This window comes from Symphodus melops, assembly GCF_947650265.1.
Source record: "Symphodus melops genome assembly, chromosome: 4".
NCBI classification, from domain to species: domain Eukaryota; kingdom Metazoa; phylum Chordata; class Actinopteri; order Labriformes; family Labridae; genus Symphodus; species Symphodus melops.
In genome coordinates, this window is record NC_136694.1 from 2,234,524 (window position 1) to 2,252,053 (window position 17,530).

At 45.9% G+C, this 17,530-nt stretch overlaps 2 protein-coding genes across 10 annotated transcripts; both read right to left on the minus strand.

The window, feature by feature from the left end:
• Window positions 1-3,625: 3,625 nt before the first annotated feature.
• On the minus strand, window positions 3,626-5,862 carry LOC306823015 (uncharacterized protein). Its single transcript, XM_079342381.1, has 2 exons — window positions 5,529-5,862; window positions 3,626-4,930 (listed from the first exon to the last, which is right to left on the minus strand). Exons 1-2 carry the CDS (start codon window positions 5,713-5,715, stop codon window positions 4,149-4,151), a joined length of 969 nt encoding a protein of 322 aa, XP_079198507.1. The 5' UTR covers window positions 5,716-5,862; the 3' UTR covers window positions 3,626-4,148.
• A 769-nt stretch (window positions 5,863-6,631) lies between these two features.
• Window positions 6,632-14,557, minus strand: zc3h11a (zinc finger CCCH-type containing 11A). 9 transcript variants are annotated; one of them, XM_079340879.1, is made up of 18 exons: window positions 14,424-14,557; window positions 13,828-13,860; window positions 12,745-12,816; window positions 12,254-12,403; window positions 12,051-12,170; window positions 11,548-11,671; window positions 10,791-10,976; window positions 10,652-10,714; window positions 10,385-10,555; window positions 10,218-10,298; window positions 10,020-10,118; window positions 9,884-9,946; window positions 9,310-9,804; window positions 9,021-9,103; window positions 8,488-8,932; window positions 8,210-8,379; window positions 7,876-8,084; window positions 6,632-7,679 (listed from the first exon to the last, which is right to left on the minus strand). In XM_079340879.1, the coding sequence occupies exons 4-18, from the start codon at window positions 12,305-12,307 to the stop codon at window positions 7,448-7,450; spliced, it is 2,595 nt and encodes an 864-aa protein (XP_079197005.1). In that variant the 5' UTR covers window positions 12,308-12,403; window positions 12,745-12,816; window positions 13,828-13,860; window positions 14,424-14,557; the 3' UTR covers window positions 6,632-7,447. The 9 variants fall into 9 exon arrangements, with proteins under 9 accessions (XP_079197005.1, XP_079197006.1, XP_079197004.1 ...); XM_079340880.1 differs by having other exon boundaries at window positions 14,459-14,549; XM_079340878.1 differs by lacking the exon at window positions 13,828-13,860.
• Between the last annotated feature and the right edge of the window lie 2,973 nt (window positions 14,558-17,530).

Below are 17,530 nucleotides of genomic sequence, written 5' to 3' on the forward strand. Positions count from 1 at the left end.
GTGATTGACTTTAACTGTGGTCTGGATGTGTGTGTGTTCTGCACAGGATAACTCTGTGCCGGTTAAGTTATGGTGTTTTTTGGTCATATTACTTTGTTGATTATTTGACTTACCCATGTCTGTGTTTCAGATCCTCCTCCTGTGATCGCCTCGTGCGCATTACCTGCACGTGTGTTACCCCTGATTACCCTCACCTGTGTCTCCATGTTGCCAGTTCGTTGTGTTTCATTCATGTCCTTGCGTTTTCTCTCTTGATCTTGTTACGATCCCTGTTTGTTTTTGACCTGCTCCTTTGGACCTGTTTGCCTTTTGATCACACGTGTACCGAACCCGTTTGTATTAAAAGGACTGATTCTTGGAAACTTCCCTCTGAGTCTGCGTGTGCCTCCATACACCCACCGTAATGTCACCCTGTTGCATTCTCAATATGCTACATTTAAATCATGTATATTTTATTCAGCTGTGTAGGGTCGCATGTATCATGTTAATATTCAAGATGGCTACATGAAGTTATTAGCGCCCCTTTATGAATCCATCAAAACATTTTCAATCCCAGTACATGTTACACACAGATCAACAAGTCCCCCCAGGACCCCCCTCCCTCTTTGCTGGATGGAGGTTCAGTGCGTGAATCCGGGCCAGGGCCCAAGTGTGCCAAAACATCCCACCTGACCTGTTTCACTAAAGGGGGTGGACCCAGACGCGCGACTCAGAGACAGAAAAGAGTTCTTTAACCACAAATTTAATTCAATTACGATAAAAGTGACACGAGTGAAAAAGGTGCAAAAGTCCCAGTTCGTCCATGAACACACCGTGCAATCCAAATCCAAATCCACGTGACTATCCCGGTGAAATCCAAAAATCCAGCACGCGTGAGATGAAGCACAGCAGGTAACAAACAGGTCGACAGGGAGGGCAGGTGAGTCTTTGCAGGGAACACGTAGCAGACAATAATCCGGCACCGACTGGGTGGAGAGAGTCGGTTTATATGCAGAGGTGATTGTGATGAGTTACACCTGGAGATACAACTGGAGACACACCTGGAGACACACCTGCTGCCAATCGCGACCTAATCAGGAGACACAGGAGGAGCAGACAGACAACACACACAAACTGGACAAATCATGACATGACCTTGCTCTTCAATTCCTTGGCACCTTAGCATCCATCACTCATGAGTGCAGAACGTGTGTCTCCTTTTATATTATGAAGTGCTACTTTATAAGGATTTATATAACTATGATTTTTTCCAATATGTTCTTTTAGCTCTGTATCTTTAAAGAACTTATTCTCTCTCTTTTTCAATCCAGCACACACTTAAATCAGCCGACTGCAGTGTTTAGCTCCACCTTTTCGGGTCGGCTCGATATTCTTGGCACCCCAACGGAAGGGTCCCAAAAAGTGGGGCGGTACGGATCGGTTATTTGGGAATCTTTCCCGGGATTAGTCTATGGACCGCCGGACCGCTCGGTGGAAACGGGCCTTAAGGGATGTACCGAGGTGTGTCGGATTCATACAGAGGGAAAAGGTTGTTCCTAGTTTTGTTATTATGAGATAAAGATCTCGTTATTTTGACTAAACTGCCCACAGACTTCCACAGGAGCGCAACAGAGAGCATCCTTTGCCAGTGCTGCACAGTGGAAAACAACCAGACTCCCAGCCTTGGACAGTGTCCGTGCTGACCACCTGCAGGGGAAGGCAAGGCCTTCTCCCCCTTTTCAAACAGCGCCCCCTGTGGTCTAAATGAAACATCTGTGTTTCTGAGCTTTGGTCCAAATATAACATGAATCAAGCAGCAGAGGAGGTTTGTGACCCTGTAGAAACCTGCTCTCTCTGAACACTCTGTTTTGGTATGTGTGTCTCTTTAAATGCAATAAGCCCCGCCCCCTGAGTTTTCCCTGTAGACATCACTCCTTCGATAGCAACAATAAAAATGGCGGTCGTGCAAACATTTTGCCCGAGGCCAGGGTTGGAGATACCCCCCTGATGAAGTCTAGACCCTGGTGGAGGTGGTGGTGATGATACCCGGTTATGGAGTCCAGATCCATATCAGGTTCAACGCCCCCCCACCAGATCTCCCCTGTAATACAATGAGTGTGTTTCAACACCGCGTCTCTCTCCTTCGATGCAGCAGCAGAGCGACTTATCTAAAATCATGTTCATGTCGCTGGACGTCCACGTGAGGATTTATAGGTCTGTGGTCCCAGAGGGTTAAAGTAGGAGGAGCTCCGTTTGTCACCCGTTGCCATGGTGATTACTGATACCATCATCAGGGCTCCTGAACCTAAAGGCAGGAGCTCAGAGTTCCTCAGCTGAGGGTGAATCAGAGCTCAGTTTGTTAAACATGAATATGTCTGCTTCAGGGACAGGCCCACTTCATGTATCACATGAATAAACTGTTTTTTACGCTCCCTGAAAATGTTTGTGTGGATCATCAGGTCACTCTTGTGATTTTAATGTCCTTTAAGCAGAGTTTAAAATCTGTCACATCTGTGTTTTAATTTGAAGTTAGCTCAAAATGTTTTTGTAATTGAAGGTTTTCTTTCCAGTAAATCCCTAAGTCCCTTTGCATGTTTGTGATCGTTGTCTTTATTAATCATGGAGAGTGAACATGTTGCACTGCTGTTCTCTTTTATGCTGGGGTTGGTTTTTGTCTGTTTTTTTTTAACAATCTTACCAGGCAGGTTGTGGATTTCATTTACGGTAGATGATTTGTAAATGTAAATGTACTTTATTTATACAGCCCTTTACAACAATCCTTTCGGCGAACCAAAGTGCTTTACAACAAGTCAAATAAAAATAAAAATAAAATCCAATAAAAATAAAATTGAATAAAAGTAATAAAATACAGCAAAGTAAAACAAGGTAAAAGTGTCACCATGCTACTGGGTATTAAAAGCCATATGAAATAAATAGGTTTTCAGCCTGGATTTAAAAAGGCTTTGCTCAGAAATGAGGCGCTGGAAGCCGATTCCAGAGCCTGGGAGCAGCAACAGAGAACGCTTGGTCACCTCAGTGCTTATATTTTGACCTGGGTACCTCCAGTAGTTGTTCATAACGATCTACCAGGATCACGGACAGTTAAAAGCTCTGATAAATAGGATGGGGCGAGGCCATTAAGAGCTTTAAAAGCAACCATTAAAAGTTTAAAATCAATTCTATTAAGGGGCGAACAGAAGACCTACGATGGGCGTGTTTGACCTTTGTGAAGCCGTCGCTGCAGAGCCTCCGAGCTCCAAGCTGCCCACTACATTTCTCCTTCATACCGCTGAGATCTTGCTGTCGGACAAAATGTTTCATACTTATTAATATGAGTGTTAAACTGGTGATGTATTCTGACTGGTATAAGTCTTAAAACTGGGGGTTTTCTGGAGAGCTCTTTTGGAAGGTCCGGGTCTCGTCTCATTTTTATTCAGTCTGGTCTCAGACTGGACGGGTTCGCTCATTTAAAATCAAGATGACAAGATGAAGAATCATCTGTGACATGAACGATCTCGTCTTAGAGTCATCCAGCCTCGGTCTTGTCTCGGTCTGGCAGCACTCTGGTCTCGGTCTCGGTCTCAGTCTCGATCTGTGTGGTCTTGACTACAACACTACGTTAAACACACTCAGAGAGCAAGACATCTTCAAGTACCACACTTTATTGCACGACATTCAACACACACTGTCAAACACATAACAGTCCCTCCAGGATCTCACAGACTGTTTGGGGGGATTGTTGCGACCTGAAATGTCTGATTTCACACTTTTTAAAAAAATGCATGTTGTGAGGTTTTTTAGCAAATTGTGGCAGGAAGCAAAAACTGCAATTCTTCACGTCAGCTATTTTGTTGCACACACTTCGATGTGACTGACTGATGCCTATATTTTAACCTGAGCAGAGCCACTTACTTTGTGAAGCATAACACACACACACACACACACACACACACACACACACACACACACTTTGGTGACATATAGTTTCCTGTTTTCGTGTTTTTACAAACTATTTTTAATGGTTAAGTTTTGCAGAAAAGTTGCGGTGATTGGACAAAAGGTCGCCCAGAATTTGCGGGAGTTGTTGCGATCGCAACGTCGCGACATCGTGGAGGGACTGACAGAACTGTACACTGTTTGAACCTGACGTGTTGGTCAGGTGAACACGTTTACTTGGAGAGCGATGCTCGGCCCCAGCCGGCCCTCTCTCTCAGGTGGAGCCTGAAGTGCGTGTTGAGGTGCGCCGACTGGTTGAAGCATTTCCCGCAGACGTGGCAGCTGAAGGGTTTCTCCCCCGTGTGGATGCGGTGGTGTCTCTTCAGCATGCTGACCGTGGTGAAGCTCTTTCGGCACACCGCGCAGCTGTACGGCTTCTCCTTGGTGTGCCAGCGCATGTGCACCTCCAGCTGGCAGGCGAAGCTGAAGCCCTTGCCGCACTCTTTGCAGCTGTGCCACCTCTGCATGCTCTGGCTCGGGAGCGAGGAGCGAGGCGGGGGCGGCTTTAGAGATCTCACGTTCTTGATCTGGAGTAAGTGTGAGCTCTGTTTCCCACCTGAGCGAAATGACCCTTTAAGATGATGCTCTGTCCTCTGAGTCCGGTGAGTCTTTGCCGCGCTCTCAGCCGCTCTGCAGTTTGAATAAAGAGTCACGGGGGGCGGTAAGCTGCGCTGTTTGCTGCTCTCTTCCTCTGCTTTTATCTCCTGGGATGCTGCCGACGGCGGGGAAACACTCACTCTGCTACATACAGTCTGGGCGGGAGGAGTTTGTGTCCTCTGCAGCGGCTCGGTGTGACTACAGTTTCCTCCCTCCGAGTCTCTCGCTTCTTGTGAACAGTCTGTTTGAATGTTTCTGATTTGGGGCTCCTCTTTAATTTGCGGCAGCAGCTCCACACTGTTCCTCCACTCGGACTCACACGGCTGAACGTCCTCTTGAGGAAGGACGGACTGAGGCTCTGAAACGTCACAAATCACAATCATGCTTCCACTTTTTATGTTATCCTACTGTAACAGTGCTTTAGTATCTAAAAACTCACCTGCACAGACAATCCTTCATGTAATCAAACAACCTGCCTCCTGCCTACTTTTTTTTGTGTTCTTTTATTATTATTATTTTTTTAAGTGTGTATGTTTTTCTTCATTTGTGAAGCACCTTGTAACTGATTGTTTTTAAAAGTGCTTAATAAATAAAGACTTACTGGTGTTTCGGTCTAAAACATGACCGTGTTAACTGGTGACGTTCAGCCCAGTGCGTCTGCGGTTGTCATAGTAACAAGAGATGTCAAAAAGTTCAGGGTCATCGCGAGTTCCCCTTTGATTATCAGACATATACATAAATAGATATGTAGATAAAGAGAGAATTAACAAAGAGGCACACCTGGGGACTCGTGACTTTTCAATAAGAGTCGTAACAACGTAAAGTACCAACACGTTCTGCAGAAAGTCCCCATTAAAACGTAAACATGTGACATCTTATCAGTCAGAAGATCAAACCATGACCCCCTTTAAAAACGTGTTCACGTTAACCTGGGTGAACGGACAGGTGAGCCTCACCTGTCTGCAGCAGGAGCCGCTGCACGGCCACGTTGAGGAGCCGTCGGAGCCGCTCGTTCTCCTCCTTCGACCGCAGGATCTCGCTCTGATACTCGGTCACCGTGTCCGTGACGGCGCGGAGGATCTCCTGCGCCGCCGCCGTCAGCCTGTCGTTCACGAACACGTTCAGGAGCTCCAGTTTGGTCATGTTTGCTTTTTTAAATGCTGAAACAGCTGGTGCTGCTGCTGCAGTCTCCAGAGGAGGAACGTCCTTCTGTTTACATCCACCCACCCGGAAGTGGAAGCGTGCCGGCGTCCACCCTGACGTTTCACTTTTCACCGCCCCCTGCTGGCTGGAAGTGTACACTGCAAGGTCACTTCACAGCCATCAATATTAAAACGATCCCAGATAAAACACGCATTTAAAACCTTTAACTTCTCCTTAAAAGTAGTTGTTTATTCCAAATAATTATTTTTCATGTTATCTTTTTATTTTTTAGCCAGTTTGGTCCCTGAGATCAGAGACCTGCAGGCTGACTGGAGTACAATGACTGTTTAACACATCACAGCTCCGTGATACACACTCTATTTTGTTTATTTTGCGTCATTAAATTGATGCAACGAGTGAGTTCTGTTTCAAGTTCTGCAGAACTCTGATCATCTTCAAATCACGCCTCAAGCTGTCCAAACAAGCCTACACACTGTGATTTCCATCCATTTCACTGCAACACTCCTGTTTTAAATTAATGTAAAACTGTTAATTATCTCCATTAAAGTTTCTAATTTTATGTTTTAGATTCTTTTTAACTCTGCTTGGGTTTTTTTTAAGGCGCCTAAAAATAAAATAAGTCATTGAATGTTTCATATTCTCATGGTGCATTCATGTGCTTTTTGAAATATCAGAAAAATGAGCTTTGAGTTGTAGAATGCACATGAACACCTACTCAAGAACAACTCGACTTAATGTTTGTTAATGTTGAGATACTTTTTATTTCACATAATATAATTTATACTTAAGATATTCGATATATCGTCGTTATTTGTAGTTGAACTCAAATCAAACAGGAACCCTCGGAGGAGCTCCTGAAGAATTCATTAAAATCATCAATCAGTCATCCTGCAGCTCATTAAAAGTATTCTTTATTTACACCATCGTTTGTACACGTCACTTTGAACAGAAAGAGAGAAGGACGAGGACAGAGCACGCACACATTTACCCCAGAAAACAAGCTGATCTTTTTTTTTTTTCATGACGTCACGCTGACATGAAGGAGAAGTGAAGACAGCGTGACGGAGTTTGTTCATCATAGAAAAATCAGAAACTGTCCCTGAGGTGTTTGTCAACAAAAAGACGGGACGGGTTTGTTTCAAGGTGCGACCACTGAATCCATCTCAAACCCACACGGCCTATAAACCAAAGACCTGATCGATACCAAACGTCCAAACGTAAAGACGACGGATGAATTTGAAAAACGCTTTTATTAACGGGGTCATTAAAATAAAATAATCTGATAAAACAGCTGGACAGACACGGAAACACGAGAAGGTGGCGGGCGGCAGGTCGCCGCAGTATTCATTCTCTCTACATCTCGCTCGCTCTTTCTTTTGCATACACAGTATACAGGTATAACTTCTCTCCGTCACCATGGCAACACATTCATCATTCCCCCAAGCGATTTACATCTCAGGACCCCGCGGATGATTTTCACCACATCCGAACTTCTCTCTTCTCAGACCCTGATTGTTTTGAAAGTGATGTCATGATCGGACGCCATCTGAAGAAAAAAGAAAAACGCTCCCTGCAGAAGAAGAAGTCCATCAGATGATCTCGAGGGCGGGAAATTAAAAACGGAGAGAGAAGGTGACAAACATGAACAAATATAAACCTAAAACTTCAGTAAAGTCGTCTTAAAATAACAAAGTCTCCACAGACGGGCTCCTCAGCTGTCAATCATGTCCGACAGTTCCTGCAGCAGGTCGTCCTCTCCGATGGCGGGGTCCATGTCTCCCTCCATGTGGTCGTCTGTGAACTCGCTGATCAGCTCGTCAAAGTCGTCCAGTGCAGAAGAGGAGGTGGCGGCGGCGGTAGTAGAGGAGGAGGTGGAAGCGGAGCGGGATGCAGCCGCGCTCAGCCTCCGGGACTTTGGCTGAGCAGGCGCCTTCAGGACCGGGCTGAAAGGAACAAACAACCATCAGGTCTCCTTATAAGGGCATGGCTACATAAACGTAATCAACCCGTTGGTTACTTCTGGCTTTAAAAAAACAAACAAGATGGCGATCACAGCACCAAACTCGACTCGAGTCAGCGTCCGTCCACAAGCCAAAACATGAGAAGCATCCACTTCCTGTTTATCTGAACTCTGGTTACCTTTGGGGGACCGTGCAGCAGGTCTCTCTGGGAGCAGGAACTCCGAGCGCGCCGACACTCGACTTGGTTTCTCGGCTCTGAGAGAAAACCGGGACAGTCTGGAGATCTTCTGTCAGCGGGCTGGAGCTGCAGGCCGAGTCCAGCAGGCTGCTGGGAACACTGGGGACAGCCGAGGTCAGCAGAGCGTCCGCACAAGAGGACGGGGACACCTGACAAATCGAGAAAAGACACTGGAGGTCAGCAGCAGCCTTTTATACAACTGGTGGCCAATAAGCTGCATGCAGAACATAAAGAGAAGCATCAGACTCCTCCCCGCTGCGAGCGGCTCACCCACCCGTTTGTCTTTGCACGCCGTCTCCTGAAGTGACTCCTCCTGCACTGTGGAGGCGCTGTTCAGAGGTTTAACAGCAGCCACCGCAGAGCGCTGTGCCGCCTTCCTCTTCGGACCCGGTTTCACATGAACTGCAGGCTTCACGGACGGCTTCACGTTCAGCTTGGGCCTCACTGAAGGAGAAAAAAACAAAAACGTTTTTATGACTTTTTTTATGGTTTTTCTCTCGTCTGATCAGGATTTGTTGGAGACGTGACGGTGAAGTATTTCCTGGCGTGTACCTCTGGTGTTTGCAGCGACTTCTGGAGTCGTCTTCTTGTTACTGCTCGGTGTCTTCTCCTCTGCAGCAGCAGCAGCAGCTCGAGGAGCTCCTCTGGTCTGCTTGGCCGGTGACTGTGGGACCTCCCTGGAGCTGCTGGGACTCTGCGAGCGGGAATCTGACTCTGGTGGAGGAGAGGCAGCCTTGGATCTGAGCGGGACCAGCTTACGCACGGGGGGCCTCTGGGGGGAGGTGGTGGTATCCGGGAGCTGAGAGGTGGAGGGAGGTGAGGTGAAGCTGACTCTCACAGGGGTCTTCCTCTTGAGCGTTTCCTCCGGGGTCTGTTTCTGGGAGGGTTCAGCCTCTGCAGAGTTTTTAGCCTGCTCCTCCATCTGCTGCTTCCGAAGGCGTTTCTCCTGCATGATCTCTTCGAAGGTCTTCACCTTGACGCCGTTGGCACTGTTGCTCTAGAAACACACGATAACACAAATCAAATGAGTCCAGACATATTTCACTGTGTTGGAACACGAGCTGCAGCATCTAAAGAGCTCTCACCTCAGGAGCAGCAGCAGCAGCTCGGGGTTTTTGGAGCTTCTCTGTCACATCAGGACTCGACTCTGCAGCGGTGTTACTTCCTGCTAAGATCAAAACAAAGTAACAGTTAGCCTGTCCAGTTATTCTACTGATGTCCCTTCAACCCTGCAGATCTGTTTACTGGTTAAATAAGTCAACTAAATGATTGGAGGACAAAGGGAGTTATTGAATACTGACGCCACAGTGTCATCGATTCTTTTCACATTCAGGATATCAAACGTTTATAAAAAGGACAAACAGGAAGTCTTACTTTCAGGAGCGGGTTTCTTCATGCGCAGTAGACGAGGCTTCTTGGCGCTGCTCTCCTCAGAGTCCGAGCTCTTCTTGTCCTCGGTCGTCTGCTGAGTCTGCATCCTCGCTGCCTTGTCCCTGCGGATCTCCTCCAGGGTCTTGACTCTGACCTGGACCCCGTCTGTGACGTCAGGAGCAGGCCGGTCTGCGTCCGGGCTCGTCTTCTTCTCAATCTGCTGCTGCTCCTCCTTCTCCTGACTCTTCTTCTTGGCTCGGAGGATCTCGGAGAACGTCTTGATCTCGCTGATGGAGTCGTTCTTGAGGGTGATGGCTCGCCGGCCGCCCCGCGGGGGTCTGCCGGCGGTGGGTTTTGTAACGTTTGGTTCTGGAGCGTCGTCGTCTGAAGTGCCGTCTTTCTGCTTCTGAGACTTCGCCGCCTTCTCCTGTCTGATCTGCTCCAGAGTCTTGATGAGGATCTGCTCGGGAGCTTTCTTCGGCTCTGTGTTGGTCTCCGCTGCGGGGGAAACCACGAAACATGAATCACCTCTTTAAAGATTAAATATCGCACATGTCATGTTCTTCAGTCTTCTTACCGGGGTGAGAGGGGGAAACAGACCCAGCAGACAATCCCAGTCGCTCCTTCACGGGCTTCAAAGCTGCACAGACAACATTCATCAATCAAAGCTCACACGTCTCATCGTTAGCGAGAGAGAGAGAGAGGCTCCTCACCTTTCTGAGGAGGCATCGACGAATCTTCTTCTTCTACAACTCTGCCCAGACGCTCGGCCAGACTGCGCTTCAACGCGACGCCTTCCGCACGCCTCGACTCTACGGCGAGGACGAGACAGAACTTTCATTTTAAAGCTGCGCTCAGAAGATTCTTTTCTGGATTTTATTAGTTAAAAAAGGTTGGGAGCGTGAACGTACCCGTGTTGGACATCTTCCTCCCGAGCCTTTCGGCCACGCTGCCTCTCGGCCTCCCCGTCTCTTCAAAGACGAGCGGCTCTGCTTTTAAAAGAAGGGGGACGAGCACCAGGTCAGAGAAGTATGATTTAAGTCACATGACACATGAAAGACGTTTTTATTTTATTTACCGTGTCTCGGCTCAACGAGGGCTGGGTGGAAGAGCGAGCGGATGTTTTCTTTCTCTCCGTTGGCGGAGGCGGCGCTCTGGATGGGGTAACCAGCTCTCTTCATGCTGGCCTTTAGCGCCTTCCTCAGCCGGATCTCCTCCAGGGTGCTCACTCCGAAGTTCAGCGAGTCGCCTGCACGCACAGAACACATGAGCGACGCGCTGGTTTGACCCCTCAGAGAGCACGCAGGGTCAGAGACACAGATAACGACCAGCTGTGTGTTCTCACCTGACTTCTGTTTTCTCGGAGACGGGCCGACTCTGCCGTCCTCTCCCTCCTCTGAGAACTGGTCTGTAAGACATGAAGACACGTCAGTGGGTACATCCTGTCTCCCCGTGAGGACGAGACGGGATCAAATCCAACTCACCGTCTTCGTCCTCGTCATCGTCGGCAGGATTGATCACCACCGGTGGGTGAGTGGGGCTCGGCACCGGCTCCTGAGCTTCGGTCTTGATGACGCCTCGGAGCTGAGGGTTTGCAGCTGCAGCGGGAAGAGGAGCGGCCGGAGCCGGCGCCGGTTCCTCCTGTGGCAGCTCCTCGCTCTTCATTTGACCTTGAAGGACGATGGAAATCATGAAGTCTGTCTTTCACACAGCGGGAGTAAGAGAAGGGGGAGGGGGAGGAGGAGGAGAAGAAGAGGAAGAAGGAGGAGGAGAAGAAGAGGAAGAAGGAGGAGAAGAAGAAGAAGAGGAAGAAGGAGGAGGAGAAGAGGAAGAAGGAGGAGGAGGAGGAGAAGAAGAAGGAGAAGAAGAAGAAGAGGAAGAAGGAGGAGGAGAAGAGGAAGAAGGAGGAGGAGAAGAAGAAGGAGGAGGAGGAGGAGGAGGAGAAGAAGAGGAAGAAGGAGGAGGAGAAGAAGAGGAAGAAGGAGGAGAAGAAGAAGAAGAGGAAGAAGGAGGAGGAGAAGAGGAAGAAGGAGGAGGAGGAGGAGAAGAAGAAGGAGGAGAAGAAGAGGAAGGAGGAGAAGAAGAAGAGGAAAGAAGGAGAAGAAGAAGAAGAGGAAGAAGGAGGAGGAGAAGAGGAAGAAGGAGGAGGAGAAGAAGAAGAAGGAGGAGGAGGAGGAGGAGGAGGAGGAGGAGGAGGAGGAGGAGGAGGAGGAGAAGAAAGAAGAAGCAGCAGCAGCTCACTTTTATCTGCCGGGACGAACACGCCGTCGATGTAGCGGGGCTTCTGGTGGAAGAAGGCGCAGTGCGGCTTCTGGCAGCCGGCCGCTTGGTTCTCCCAGTAACAAGAAATCTCCTTTCGGTTTTTCTGTTTGGATGAAAGAAAAGAAACATGAAACAGAGTGCAGAGAGGCGACAGCCTCTGAAGGCCCCGTGTCCACCTGGCTGTTCGCTCTTCCATAAAGCGTTTCTGCACGGAGAATTAAAGCGTTGCATGTCCTTCTTGTCTCCACGACAACTGACACTGCTCCGTTGTTTATGACTGCATGTTTTATACTTGAGATGGACAGATTTGACACGTGCATGGAGTGTTGCTCCCGACAGGTCCAGAGGCAGGAGTGCAGCTCCAGGCTCAGGTTTACAGGGAGACGTTTCTCTACCCTTCGTTAATGGTCATTAAAGGCACAGACAGCCTCAAATGGGCAAAGCTAGAAGGGGATACAGTCCTCAGATGTACTTTAGCTTACCGTGATCTCCATGTGGCGAAACATGCAGACGGTGCGGAAGCAGCGTCCCTCCTTCCAGAGGTTACAGACGGTCTCGTTGCCCATCGCGGCCTCGCAGTGTCTGAAGGGGCAGCTGTCTCCCTGCAGGACAGATTCAGTCACGTGCTGCTCGCTCTCACAATGTTTGAGTGTTGTTGAGAGTGTGAGGCTCACACTGGGCTTACCTTGGAGCAGGTGGAATAGTAAAAGAAGTAGCAGTCGTCTCCATTGTTGGTCATAGTAAGGCTGGTGTGAGTCTTCAGTGTAGAAGCTGATGAGGTTTTTGAGTCTTCAGATCCAGCAGCTGGTTCTCTTCAGGGCCGACAGGACTCTCCCTGAGGACACGTCACAAACAGAAAACACTAAACTCCCCTTTCATCGTCACTTTGACCACGCCGAGCTGTCACAACGTGAATTGTCTAAACGAAGAGTAAATGTGACGCGTGTGTAAAAGAGGAAGCTTTGTGTTGAAAGTGTCTTCTTTCATCAGATGATTCAAACTTCAGTTCTTTTATTGAGAGTCGCTGAGGGAATAAGATCCCATAACGACGATATCTAAGAAACATTTCCATGAACTAAAACGTGAGCAGCTAGTGAACCGCGCACCTTCAGAAACATTCAGAGTGTAGTGTTTGCTAAGCAGCCGGGTGCAGCAGCAGCACGGCGCCACCTTTACCTGAGGTGGCTGAGAAGTGGTCTCCCTCTTGAGCGCAGTGCTGGCAGGGTCTCTTCGTGGCGGTATCGAGTCCTGAAGGAACACTTGATCCGTGAGATAAGAGGAAAAGGGGGATGGGTCGCCCAGAGACACTTGTCTTCCTACGACATCCCTTTTCTGAGACTCTCTGAGGCATCTTTATCTCCGCCATGACTGCTAAGCATTACTGACAGTGGATGCTATAGAGTCCTTTTTTTTATTATTTTTTTTTTAACCATAAGAGGGAAAAAAAGGTGTAAGGGGACATTGACAGCCAGAGAAAGAAAAATAAAAATATGGATCCAAAAATGCTATAATGGTTGGGTAAAAAGGGGAGGAAGAAGGGGCGGTGGGTGGAAAGAACATCCTCAGCTTCTTCTTCGGGCTCGCAGGCATTTTTTGCACACTTGGTGGCAGAAGAAAAAAAACTGGGCCGGATATTCGGGCATCTAGGGATTCTCAGCTGTTGGTTACCAAATACTGAAGACAAAAAAAAAAATCTTCTGCCAATGTATTCTCAACAGAGGGGAGGGGAGCTATCCATATCCAGGAATCCCCCAAAAGGCCCAAGAGGACGGATTAAAACCTACAAATCAATAAAAAACAAAAAAACACTCCCCAGAGAGCTGAAAAGGGTTATTAGGAGACAGACAGAAATACAACAGGAGACATTTCCACACAGAGGCACAGCATCATGACACAAATGAGAGCCAACGCTTCATTAATAACAAGAGACAGGTGGACAGGCTGACTGTCACTACACCTGATTATCAAACCATGAATATGTCCTAAACATCTCTTTATCCCGGATCAAAAATAAACTCTGTTTCTATTGTCACAGGTCCAGGCCTGGGTTGTTTTCTTGCTGTAAACATGCAGCTCTGAAGAACAACTCTGGCCCCCATCTTACATCGATAATCACAGACTGAAGAGATACTAAGATGTTACAAAAACAGCGATTCTCTTCGTTCTCGTTTTTAAAGTCTAGTAACCTGGGCCCCTTTACCACCTAACAAGTTTATGATTAAATCTTTTTTTTGTCAAAGAACAAAACGTAAAGGTCACCTTCAAGGTCTGCTCCAGCTCTGGAACAAGAGTCTAAACCAAAACAGTCGAGAAATCAATCACATGTTTACATCTGAGGGAAACAAAGTGAACCTAAAACAGACTGTGGAGCGATTTACAGGTGTTACATCGACATGTGCTTCCTTTCCCAAAGTGTTACCATAGAGTCCGATATATATCAGCTAATCATACCAGTACAAAAAAATCAAAATCTACTATTCCCTTATTGTGAATTTTCGGAATATACAGTGACAGTTTCGGTACGTTCACTGTGCAAGAGCAGGGTGGTAGCACATTTTGAAAGGTAGCAGATATCGACACAACACCGGGCAGAAAACTAAACACCGCTGTTTAATTAAAATTAGAGATCGGCCCACACTTCGTTAGTTTTAATAATAGAAATAAAATATGTCGTTTTTGTTTGCTTATCATACCATTAGAGCTTTATAGTATAGTAATTTACCCTCCACGGTTTTTACAAACAGAGGCCTAACAAAAGCAACGACTCCTCCTCGCGCGTTAAACGAAAAACAGACGGTTATTATGACCAAAATATTCACTTTTTACACTTCGACACTACAATAAAAATAACCTACTGTGATGTGTTAACAATGTATGCAGTGTTCATTACCAGTTTCGGGTTTATAAAGACTTTTTTTTAATAAAAAGTAGGAAAGAAAGCGTCCCGGATCGTTGTCTGCTGTTAGCCGCACTTTGACTGGAGCAAAATGGCGGCGAGAGGACAAAAATACGAAGGGCGGGCCGCTCGCCGTGATGCATTTATGTCCCTCGGACAGATGGGAATTTTGATTGATCTTCGTTCAAGTGCAGAACGGATGGTAAAACATTTCGTGTCGGGACGTCGTTTTTCTGACTCCAGTGGGTTCAAGCGCTTTTAATGGTAATTAAAAGGAGTATAGACAATATGAGTAATGTGTGTTTAAATATTATAATCTAAGACTGTATACGCATACATTGACTGGCAACAATATAGTTTTGTAAATTACAATTTTAGTTTTTAAGCCTTGAAGCTAACAGTTATTTTGATCCACAGAAAATGTCCCTCGACTTTATTGCATAATTTATTGCATGAGTAAAAACACCTTCTATCTATCTATCTATCTATCTATCTATCTATCTATCTATCTATCTATCTATCTATCTATCTATCTATCTATCTATCTATCTATCTATCTATCTATCTATCTATCGTTACTCCTAATCGTTGTTGTGCATTTCAAATGAATATTGTCACTTGTGACTTCCTCCTTCTCTCTTAAATTATTAATTAAACGCTACTAATCCATATTCCTCCCGACCTACCAGTTTGTTATTCTCATGTTTTTTTCTTTTCCAAATGTTACCCTCAGTACTAACTCAGAGGGTAAAAGCAGCTTGAGCAGGCGACTGTCTTCCCAGTTGATTTTATTTAACCATTGACTGTATAAGAAGTTATTCGGCAAATATACATTACTTTATAAGGCATCAAATGGTTACAAACAGCTCTTAGTATTCTATTTTCATCTTTACCGTTTAACCTTCATCCACCTCAGGTTGCCTCAAAGATTTCACAGTCTTCACAGCTTCATACCAGTTTCAGCATGTCGGCCATCAATCCATCCTCAACCCCAGTACTTTGAGTCCCAGCCAGCTGCGGCCTGCAGAGGCCTTAACTGGATTTCCCCCTGATTCCTGACGCCTCTCTTTACCTTTGGCTCCTGAACAGCAGACTATAAACGGATTGCCCTGACTAATCTTCTGGGAGTCGAGGAAACTGAGCTTGATCCTATACTGATCATCCATATTTGACCCCTGACCCTCCCCATGCCTTCAACTGGAACTCAAGAAACCCAAACTAGAAAGGACAAGAGCGGTCTAAAAGCTTTGGAGTTAAAGTCAGGTCACAGCATTCATGAATGTGTGTGAATGGAATATGTTACTTCAGATGGACGCTTTACTGCCTCTACCATCAGTGTGTGAATGTGAAACAAGGGTGGGGATTACATTTATTTTAGATTATATCTACTCTAATACAGGAAAAACAGTGCTGCAGAGCAAGCATCCACTTGTTCAGTGACTCACTTCATCATTTATTAGTGTGAAGTTTTCAAACAAACATTTATGCCTGTATTTTTTATTTATTTATTTTTTTTTACAGCTGGTGTCTCACACAAAACCCCCAATTTAGAAATATTCTTTCTAAATTGATAGATAAACAGATAACAGATTGGGCGGCAGTAGCTCAGTCTGTAGGGACTTGGGTTGGGAACCGGAGGGTCGCCGGTTCAAGTCCCGGCACGGACCAAGTCCGGAAATTGGTCTGGTAACTGGAGAGGTGCCAGTCCATTTCCTGAGCACTGCCGAGGTGCCCCTGAGCAAGGCACCGAACCCCAAAAACTGCTCTGGAGCGCTCGCTGTGGGCAGCCCCCTCACTCTGAGACCTCTCCATTAATGCATGTCACTAGAACCCTGTTTGTGCATGAGTGTGTATCTCGGCCTATGTGTGTGTTAGACAGAGTGTAAAAAACTGAATTTCCCCTCGTGGGATTAATAAAGTGTAAATTATTAAATTATTATTATTATTAAACTGGTACTGTAGCTGTAGTCGCACAGTGCAGGGTAGGAGTTGAAGCAGTAGAGGGCGCTGTTGCTCAAAAGCGAGGCTACTGTGCTGATTTCATTTTCTGTAAAAAGACACGACTTTTCATCCAGTTTTATAAGAAGATATAAAACTTGTGGGACTTTTAAAGTGCATTAAAGGTATTTTTCTTGTAGTTTAATTTGGCTTTGTTTGAACATGTGTGTACCTACAAATACTTCATGACACCCTGCAGACCTCCCCTGTTTGGCCGCTCATAAAAAAAGTATACCTTTCAATAATAAGTCAGCTATTTGTCTAATTATTACGTTAATGCATGACTTGTATTGGAAATAAAGGAAGGAAGGAATAATAACATGTCTTCCAAATTCACAAAGGAAAAAAAACCTACCATAGGTATTTGTAAAAATTAAAAAATTAAATAAATAAATAAATAGGCCAACTTAAAAACTTTATTTTAAGAAGGGGTACGTACACCGGAAGTGGTGTTGGGTTGACAGCTGTCTGTGTTTGCATTCAGGTGTTGCTCGGATGCTCGGATTTTCCACTTAGAAAATAGTTCGATGTTTGGAGATGCACGATGTAGATTTGGGAGTGAAGTTATGAAATTGTAGAAGTGAAATAATTGTATGCTTTATTTTCTGAACTAAATACGCAAACTTTATTTAAAGTTAAAAAAAAATTGTCTCTGGAACATTTGTTTGGAGCAAAAGAAAAAAAAATCGACCGGAAATTTTTAAGTATTTTCACTACAATAACTTCTCGCCTAGCATTTTATCTTCAAACAGAGTAACAGGGACCAAATGTTCCTCTGAGGACAGTTTGTGTATAGATTTAATATTTACAGTCTGGTATAGAGTTATGAACTTATACCACAGTATCTGCACATTTCTCTACAAAAACCACACAGTGCACCTTCAACTTTTAAGAAACAAAGTGGAAACAAGGTGGATGAAACAAAAAGAGGAATATGTGTTATATGTTATTGATCAGAAGTAGAAATAGGAGACCTAAAGGTGATTGCCAGTAATGCTAAACTCTGTTATGACATTTAACATTTGATAGAAAAATAACAACATCGAGTTAGTTTAAATTGGTAAAATT

Bases quoted from the DNA above. Each gene is read 5' to 3' on its own strand.
- zc3h11a (XM_079340878.1), bottom strand. From the start codon at position 12,307: ATGACCAACAATGGAGACGACTGCTACTTCTTTTACTATTCCACCTGC. The intron at 10,977-11,547 runs GTGAGCTGCTGC...TCGTCCTTCAAG, and splicing joins GTTCGTCCCGGCAGATAAAA to GTCAAATGAAGAGCGAGGAG. The intron at 7,680-7,875 runs GTAACCAGAGTT...TGTTCCTTTCAG, and splicing joins TGCTGCACGGTCCCCCAAAG to CCCGGTCCTGAAGGCGCCTG.
- LOC306823015 (XM_079342381.1), bottom strand. From the start codon at position 5,715: ATGACCAAACTGGAGCTCCTGAACGTGTTCGTGAACGACAGGCTGACG. The intron at 4,931-5,528 runs GTGAGGCTCACC...GTGACGTTTCAG, and splicing joins GCGGCTCCTGCTGCAGACAG to AGCCTCAGTCCGTCCTTCCT.